At 37.0% G+C, this 10,000-nt stretch overlaps 1 protein-coding gene across 11 annotated transcripts in view; it reads left to right on the plus strand.

Annotated features, from left to right (window-relative positions):
- Positions 1 to 10,000, plus strand: part of EBF3 (EBF transcription factor 3) — a 133,056-nt gene that overhangs the window by 81,005 nt on the left and 42,051 nt on the right. For 7 of the 11 annotated variants that reach the window (XM_043518936.1, XM_043518935.1, XM_038411033.2 and 4 more), the window contains exons 7-8: positions 4,200 to 4,281; positions 7,442 to 7,559. In XM_043518936.1, coding sequence (XP_043374871.1) covers positions 4,200 to 4,281; positions 7,442 to 7,559 — 200 coding nt within the window. Of the gene's footprint in view, positions 1 to 4,199; positions 4,282 to 7,441; positions 7,587 to 10,000 lie in introns of all 11 variants that reach the window. The other 4 variants (XM_038411032.2, XM_038411036.2, XM_038411030.2 and 1 more) reach the window with 1 other exon arrangement.

Raw genomic sequence — 10,000 nt, forward strand, 5'->3', positions numbered from 1 at the left:
AGTGACTTACTATATGCTGATGGCAGATGGGCGTTAAGAGGCATTGTGAGCTAAGTGTATAGGTGAGGTGAGTTAATAAAAGATGTAAATTTTATCTTAAAATAGTGAAGCCTTATGGTAGGTAATACATTTTAATTAAGAGGGTATCAGCCCTTTCTTTAGCAGTAGGAAGAAAATCAAAGACAGGGGAAATCACCAAGAAATACTGTTTTTCCTTACTTCAGTTTTTTTTTTTAGGATCAGTTTCCAACTGAGGATGTTTAGGAAGGATATTCCAAAAGATTAAATACACTCGAATGTGTAATGTGTGTACATAAATTACATAAATTTCAGAATACAACGCAGGGACAGACAAATCCAGAGAAATCCGTGTTCTTGTTCCACTGATAGCAACAAAGTTTGAAATACTACCTTACCATGAACCCAACTCCAGGATTGGGTACCCAAGAGTATAAAGCTTTTTCTGTGGAAAAGCAGCCAGCTCTATCCTCTCTGCTCTAGGGACTGCCTGCTAGGATGCAAGATTCTTGTTGGACAGCAAGGGAAAGTAGTCAGCCTTCTCCTCTGCATTGAGCTATGGGAATGGCCACCCTGGGAACAGGGTTTTTCTTGTCCTTGGTTTCAGAGTAGCAGCCGTGTTAGTCTGTATTCGCAAAAAGAAAAGGAGTACTGGTGGCACCTTAGAGACTAACAAATTTATTAGAGCATAAGCTTTCGTGAGCTACAGCTCACTTCATCGGAAGTGTTAGTCTCTAAGGTGCCACCAGTACTCCTTTTCTTTTTTCTTGTCCTTGTGTCACTTTCCCTTGAAGTTCTTCTCTTATGCCACCTGAGCTCCCAGGGCTCCTCTGAGCTACAGTTACAAACTGTCATTTGGGTCATGCAGTCCCACCATAAAGCTGAGATATAAACATTGGTTATGTTGCATCCCGGTACTGTTTCTTCTGAATTTAGCTCAGCGTTCAGATTTGTTTGGGTGGACTTGAATGTTTATGGTTCAGGCAAGCTTGGCTTTCTACCCAAACCACTGAGTAAATATCCAATTCATTTGTTTAGATTGTTTAATATACTTTTTTAGATGTACATGGGTTCCCCATAGAAACAATTCTTCAGTGTAAAAATGCACATGTAATTATTATTATTAATAATAATAAAATACTTTGCACTTCTGGAGCCCTTTTCAACTGAGGATTTCAAAGTAATTTACAAACTTTAATTCAATAAGCCTCACAACACCCATTTGACATTGGAAAACAGGATCAGATTCTTCTTGTCAGTCTAACTCCTTTGTGGCACTAAGAGGCTGGGAAGCTGACATCTCCATAGACAGTTGTTTTCAACCTTTTTTTCATTTGCGGACATCTAAAAAATTTCAAATACAGGTGCGGACCTCTTTGGAAATTCAACCTGTGGTCTGTGGAACCCTACCATAGAAGTCTTAGACTGAAAACTGACTGTACAGAATTCAACTATAAATGTTGCACATGCTCAGCACGGCATTTGACACAGCGTGAGAAAGGTGCTAAACTGTTGCTTCTATGGTAATAAAAACACTTTGACTTGTAGGTGGGGGTATTGACATATTTTTGATTGATCAGAAAAACAGAATGTCTTTTTTGGAATCTGAAACTGTATTTTCATAGGTTTCAGAGTAGCAGCCGTGTTAGTCTGTATTCGCAAAAAGAAAAGGAGTACTTGTGGCACCTTAGAGACTAACAAATTTATTAGAGCATAAGCTTTCGTGAGCTACAGCTCACTTCATCGGATGCATCCGATGAAGTGAGCTGTAGCTCACGAAAGCTTATGCTCTGATAAATTTGTTAGTCTCTAAGGTGCCACAAGTACTCCTTTTCTTTTTGTATTTTCATAGTCACCTTTCGCAGACCCCTTAGACATAGTTTACAGACCTCCGGGGGTCCGCAGACCACAGATTATAAACCACTGCCCTAGACATTAATTTTCCCAATGTGGGGCATGCCTAGCTGAGGTGTAGCCAGTTTTACTGTATCCTATGCCACTCCACACAGCTGCCCATAGAGTAGGGGACATGGAAGGAGGGATGGGGGGGTGCACTATTATATTTTTACTGTTCTCCGGCCCCTGGGTACCATAATCAGCCGGAGTACTTTAGAGCAGCCCTACATGCAGCCAGCCTCAGGCTCAGGGAACCGTAGCCATTCATTATAGCTTCCCCACCACCACCCCACCTGTGCCCAGTAAATATTGAGTTCAGCTGAGAAGCTAGACCATAGAGATCATATCAACCACCATTAAAATGTAGCCACCTCTGGGGTGAAAGCCAGCAGTTGATCACAACAACACTACAGAAGAATTCAGGAGAGGAAGTGAAGAATACCATAGCCAATTGAAATTGCAGCAGGGATTGATTTAGGCACAATGTAGTTACACCTCCTGAAATTTGGCTGGGAAAAGAGATTTAACACTCCTTCTTCAGTAACATAGAATCTTTAGTGAGTACAAGGAATCAGTGCTAGAGCAGACTGGAAAATGGAGGGAGAGGGAACTTAGCAAAATTTATCTTCCATTTAATGTCAAAATTCCGATTACTGTTGAAAATTTGACAGCTAGCTCTAGAGATTATCCCATTCGTATGTCTCATCAGAGAGATGGCTTCTTCAGCAGTACAGTGCCCACTAATAACATACTGGGGCTTTTGTTCAGGAGGCAAGAGTTCTAACTACTGAATCACCAACACCCTTTCTACAGTACCTGAGTATTCTTTAGGATTCTCCCATCCAGCTATTGCCACCGCCCAGGGGTTCACACATGATATGACAATGGGACGGCTGCAGGCACATGTTTTATCAAGTGGAATCTGACCCTTCGGGTTTGAAGTTCTAAAGGAGGAAGGTGTGGAGAGCGAAGCTCTTTTCAGGGATATTACTTGCACATTAACATTTTTCTAAAGAGTATCCAGGTACTGTGGTGATGGATACTTTATAATTAAGAGTAACATTAATAAATAATAATTTGTTGTATTCTGAATAAAATTCCTAAAGATTCTGTTAAGCTCAATATTAAAAATGTGTTTACTTGACCACCAGAGAAAATGTTTTGCTGTTATAAACTATGAAAATATCACAATGCAAAGAAAATAGTAAGGGCTAGGTTATGATCAGCCTTTAAGCCTCTGTATTAGGGAGGGGCTTTTCCCTCACCTTACACCATCTACGTGAGGTCTATGTGGGAGCTACTCCAAAGCGGCTACTTGCTTCCCAGAGCAACTTGCTGAAAAGAAGGAAGGAAGGGAAGTTGGTGGAACCATAAATTTGCTGCCCCAAAAACTACATGGAGCTGTAATGAGGGTATATGCTTGCTTTATTATAAGGATGCCACAAATTGTTTCTTTCCTCTTTCCCACCTTTCCATACAATCGTTTGCCCTAGGAAACATTTTATGTCTCAGAGTTCCACCTGAGCATTGCTGCTGTACACAGCCCTCAATGCAGGAAGGTGGCTAAATGGCACAGTTTACCCTACATAATTATCTTTTAACATGTTGAATAGTTTAGAAGCTGAACTACATATTGCCCTGGGCATGGTCACTCTTTTTTACAGTCTTAAGATCAGTATAGTGACCAGAGTGCAGGCCTTAATACTCAGTGTTCCATTATACTTTAACAATAATGACCAATGAGAATGACTTTTTCTGACATTTAAGCCCAATGTAAATCCAACTGAAGTCAATGGGAGCTGGATCATACCTCTTTTGAGCAGCTGGAGGAGTCTTCAACCAGAGGCAAAACCAAGAATCCTTAATGAGACTGATCATAATTGACAGGAAATTTCTAACTAGTGCTAATATAAACTGTGAAAACATAAAACATGTTAAGAAAAGGAAAAGGGGGAGGGGGGCAGATCTTCAGCTAGTGTAAATCACCATCATTGATGTGATTGAATCATAGAAGTCAATTGATTTACAGTTCCTGAGGATCTGGCCTACAGTCATTACATTTTCAAGTGTTGAAGATGTAAAAATTGAAGCACATGTTGCCATGGATATGGTGTTTTGATTACAGCAGTGATCTTTTCTGGTACTTAAAGACCAGTACAGTAACCAATAAGAAAGTAAGATGTCATACCCAATATTCTGTAAGGTTTACTTATTTAAAATAGAATTTATTACACATTTTTCTCTTTTGATATTCCTAACAAACTTCAATTTTTTTATTTTTATAGATTCTTTCTAAAGTTTTTCCTCAAGTGCAATCAGAACTGTTTGAAGAATGCAGGCAACCCACGAGATATGCGAAGATTCCAGGTACAGATTTTTAAAAAAGAAATAAGGATATATTCAAGATTCATTCATAAATTCCAAATAACTTACCATTATATTTTTTTTCTGAAAGTGTTGTCTTTTTTATTTAATACAGTTAGTTTCAGAACTGTATACTTAAAAATGATAATATAAAACTTTTTAAAATAGTTGTCTAATTTAAATGCATGTTCTTAGGAGTTGTCAAGTTCACAAGCAGGCCATGATGGAGTATTCTGAAGCAAGTGGGAATCACCAGTGAAAATATTGCTGTAATTTTTTCTCAAATTAAAATCTTTACTGTGTTATTGGGTTGCTAAGAGCAGTAGAAAAGTTTTTACACATATATGATGAGTAGCTCCAACTTAGTATTAGCTATTAGAAAAGCAGCCATGGAATTCAATGAATTTTGGATCAGCGTTCTAGTTTTCACATTCAGATATAAGACTGATAGTTGTGGTACAACCCACATATTTTTATTCCAACTGTTTTAGAACCAAATTATTTTAATACTTGAATTTCTCCCTACAGCTATTGAAATATCCTGTGGTGAATCATAACCAGTACAGAAGGCTATCTGACTGGACAGTTGCTGAAAATAATTTCCCCCAAATTTTGGCTGTTTGGAAATGGTTATTAAGAAATACATGATTTTTACTTCAAACTACTTTCAACATGATTCATACTTGGAATTAATAACGTAGGCATTGAGATGTTCAAAACTTTTTCAGAGAAGCACAACTTGTGATTAAGGCTTATAGGAAAGCATGTGACATCTGTTTTCACACACAGCCAACCTACTGGTGAAGCCAGAATGCTTGAGCCAGCCAACAGTAAAGATCTGTAGCTGAAACACAAATATTTCTTCAAAACAATCCAGCCAAACTTCCATTTTTCATGAATCTCAGCTTCACAGGGCATTGGTGATATTGATCCATCTGAACAGAGCAGAAGGTCAAACCTGGAATGAGTGGAAATGTCCTCTTTGTCTTACCGATGACTAAATGAAGCATCAGTCATGAGTGATCTTGTGGTTGACAAAGGAGCCAGTAGTCACTAAAAAGACTTCCCTGGGTCTCTTTAGTTAATCTCCCTGCCTCTCAGAAGGTTTAACTGGACTTAACAGAATGTCAGGTTTTGAACAATATTTTCAACTGGTTTCACTATCTCAGCACCTTTCTTTAGGTGCACGACAGGAATGAGCCAATAAAACAACACAGTATGTCTACTTTCTGAACTACACTATTTTCTCTTGGTGACTGACCTATATATAAAAAGAAAAGGAGTACTTTTGGCACCCGATCCGAATGCATCCGATGAAGTGAGCTGTAGCTCACGAAAGCTTATGCTCTAATAAATTTGTTAGTCTCTAAGGTGCCACAAGTACTCCTTTTCTTTTTGAGAATACAGACTAACACGGCTGCTACTCTGAGACCTATATATAGACGACAGAGCAAAGATAGATGTATTTTTTTTATATACACCTTCCCCTGTCTTTCAATATATCATGGCCTAGGAGTCTAAAAAACAAATAAAAATTATTCTTTGCTGAGAATCACATTTTATCTGTTTTGCATGATCTGCAGGTTATTTCTTTAAGTTGCACTTAGCTCATTAAAAGTGAAAAGCAGATAGCCCAGTGACATGGCAATAGGACTGCAACATAGGATACCTGTGTTAAGGTGCAGTTTCAGGACTCCCCACAATGGATGTTGAGGAGCGGTGATACAGTCTGTCTCTGTGGAGGAGAGTGCATGCAGAAGCATAGAATACTCCTATAGAATTACCCTCAGGCTGGTCCGAAGGGTGATACAAATGGCTGCCTCCAAAACATAAAAATAGAAAAGAATTTAAATCAGATGCCTTGCACCCACTATGTGCAAAAGGGGAAGGAATTACAGTGTAGTTCTTACTCTCTTGATTTCTCATTCATTATATCTCTGTATATATGGAATGTAAGTATTCTGAATGTCATTTTTCACTGGGATTTTACATCCAAAGCAAACTGAACAAAAAGTAAAAGTCTGGCAAGTTTGTATACTAGTTTTTACCATCATCACTAGTATAGTTGGATGAGGCATGGCTAATATTGACCTAACTCTGCCATTGTTTCAGAGAACTCTTCTAATCTTAACTATACTGAAAATACTACAGTGATTACTTCAATCAGAAAATCTGGAATCCAACCCACAATGACCATGGTGGAAAACTGAAATTAAACGTAAACTTATATCTGAGGTATTCAAAGTATTTTGGAAAGAAAATCAACCTATGGATCCACATCACAAACACACACACTCAAACATTCAAACAAACCCTTCTGTTTCCTCTTTCACTTGTGTATTATGGAGTATCATTTTGGGATGAATTTCACAAATCGATTGTGTAGGTGTTTTTGTCAGCAAGGTTGTGCATTTTGCTTATGTTCCTTTTCCAATTTCTACTAAGAAGCAGCTGGAAGCCAAAGAAGACCCTATCCATCATCTCTTCTATGGCCGGACTCTGAACCTGGACACAAGAATAGGAGCCTTTCACTCAAAAATAAAGGAGGAAATTCCATTGACATACCAGGGTCAATCACCATCCAAATGAACTTGAGAAGGGATACTTTTCATGGATTGAAAACACTTTCACTATTCATATTCAACTCAGTCTTTTCAGATGCAAAAAAGTTCATTATCAGACATTAAATGTAATTGTAAAACTGACCTGGAGATCATTTACTGAAGAGAAATGGGGAGTTACAAGGGTTTCTAATTTATTAAGCATTTTTTTTTCTGATTTGGAATCCTCAGAACCCTTCATTTGGAGACAGTCTCAAGTGAACAATTTTTAATTAGATAAACTATCTAATCAATATATCAACAGATCAATCAAAACAGCAGCATTTAAAATGCGTGGCTAGAGGGGTGATTCTGAAACTAATGGCAAGAAGAATATTTCCCTGAATTGAATTCATTTGTTAGGATAATAGGAGATTAATCTCTAATTAGTGTAGCAGGTTTTGAAGAGAAACAATTGAGATTTAAAAATTCAGGAGTGTTAGTCACCAAAAAAAAAAAAAGTTAACTATGAATATATATATGTAAAGCAGAAAGACTTGTCTACAACATATGAATTTCTAAAAATCTGCAGTTTTTTAAAATGTATTTGTTTTCTTTTTCAGGTTGTCGTATCAACAACAGTCAATGTGGATGGCCACGTTCTGGCTGTCTCAGACAACATGTTTGTACACAACAATTCCAAACATGGAAGGCGGGCTCGCCGCCTTGACCCCTCAGAAGGTACGGCCCCTTCTTATCTGGAAAATGGTAGGCACACATTTACATGTCTTTTTTTATTTGCAATGCTTTTTTGCACCATATTTTATGTTGATACACTACTACATTTACTTTTACATGATTTCTTCTCTCTTCACGTTGATCAAACAGCCCATTAGTATTTCTGACTCCATGTCAAACAAAATACAGCCCTCCTGTATTTGCTTCTGGCTTCCTTTCCTTTATTTAGTCCATAAAGTTCTGCAGTCACAACCAATTTTTTATCCCCTTTCATTCTTTTTTATTTGTTTGTTTGTTTAAAAGCCTTGTTTTGCTTGCAGCTTTTTCTTGCTGTTTAATTTTATTTAATTTTATTTTGGCTTGTCATAATCCTCAATCCAGAGGTACAGTCTCAGGTTATGTATGCAAGTTTAAATGGATGGTAAAAACATGATCAAATCTGTAAGGAATTTACTGTGAGGTCAATTTCCTGTTGCTGGGCCCTACTGTTACAGATTAAAGCAGTAGAATTTTTGTATGAGAAAAACAGTATAAAATGTTTTTCTTCTAACTGATTCAAGTTGATTAACTTCTTGCCTTATCTGCTAAAAGAAAGTAATTTGTGGGGAAAAAAACAGTGGAAAGTGTCCCCAACAATTCCTAAACTCTGAAATTCTTTATTTTTGCGGCCCATCAACCTCTGAATCTTGCACATCCATACACATACAAACATTCTCACATAAAGTAAATGACCAAAAGATATATCTATACACAAATGTCACTTTATATGCACCATAACATCCCCTCACACAAACCTGGATAATTACTATTAAGTAATGCACTTACTTATACAATAAAATGGTTAATTATCAAATATATTTTGAATTGCTTGAAGTTAAAACTTTCCAAAAACATGCTTTTTTTTACACTGCAGTACAGACTGTGGGGCTGATCCTGCAAACACATTGACTTCAATGGGACTACTCAGGTGAACAGTTAGAAATATGCATATGTCAGCAGGATCATGCCCTTTACAACTGTACAATTAAATCATTTAAAGTAACAACTGGCAATGCTAAGCTGCTGTTATAACAATTCTCATATATTAAGGTTATGTGTTTATGTTCCACATAATACATACAGATGCACACACAGAAAAATGAATGAAGCAAGCAATGATTATCAGAATGAAATATGATTTAGACATCAAAAATGGAAAACAATTTATGAATCTGCTGTGGTCCACAAAAAACCTAATTTGTTTTTCTGCATTAATAACTAAGGTATAAGAGAACAAAAATATAATAATTAAAGGTCGCCCTGAGCACAAGAGTCATTATAGTCTATGACGTATTGTTTATCTCTTTCATATGCACTGAAAGTAGGTGTGTATTTTGCCTAGCAACCATCACTAATGAGGTTCACAATTAAGAAGGTTGAATCCTCTCCCCTAGTCCTTTACTTCCCTAGAGAGAGAGAACTGGCAACATTATAGGTTCAAGTAAGCATGCTCAGCCCTGTGGTGTTAGGTTTTAGTCTAGGTCCAAATTCAGCCTCTTCTAATGAGCTATTATGATCCTAGCAAAATACAAGTATTTATTTTTGTAAGCTGTATAAAAAGTATTTGACTCTAAGCAGAAAATATCACAGTTAGAAAAATAAAGGCATTTTTATATACTATGAAAAATTTACATAAACTTCATTAACCAATAGCTGCTTTGTGGAATATCATAGTTGATTTGTTTTATTTAAATGTTAAAGACATTGGGTCAAATCTTGCATCACTCCTTTTACTGAAGTTAGCTGGACTATTCAAAGGCAATCAGGATTTGGTCCATCATTCTTGTCTACTTTAAAATTCTACATCTAAAAAGCAATTGTAGTAATCAGCTGACTGAAAGAATACACTCCTGTAAAACAATAGCAACGAGCCAAAACACACTCTGATATAATAAAGGGTTACCATAGATTCTGAGACTGATTTTTGGAAATGCTGAGCACTCATAACTCCAGTTGAAATCAGTGGGGGCTTACGGGTGCTCAGTATCTTTGCTAATCAGGTTCTCCCTTCCTATTTAATTAAGCAGTATCATCTACTGGAAATATGAATCAATGGCTAATCCTGCTCTCATTGAAATAAATCACAAAACTCTCAAGGATTTCAGTGGGAGCAGGAGCAGACCCCAATATTTTTCATCCTTTAAGGCTACAACCATGAAAAAAAATTCTGAAAAGATAACTTTCTCAGTTATAATACAATGTTTGTTCCTGAGTGGGGTATGACATTACATAATGATATCCTGTTTTAAAGTATGATAACGTATGTAATGCCTAAAGTTACTTTTGTCCCTGTTCACTTGGAGCGATGTCTTACATGCAGGATTGTATGCTTTGAATTAGCAACACATTCTTTAAAGAAAAGTGCTCACTAAAAACCACAGATATTTGCTTGTATGTAGCCTCTC

The sequence above is a fragment of the Dermochelys coriacea genome, chromosome 7, assembly GCF_009764565.3.
Source record: "Dermochelys coriacea isolate rDerCor1 chromosome 7, rDerCor1.pri.v4, whole genome shotgun sequence".
Classification (NCBI taxonomy): domain Eukaryota; kingdom Metazoa; phylum Chordata; order Testudines; family Dermochelyidae; genus Dermochelys; species Dermochelys coriacea.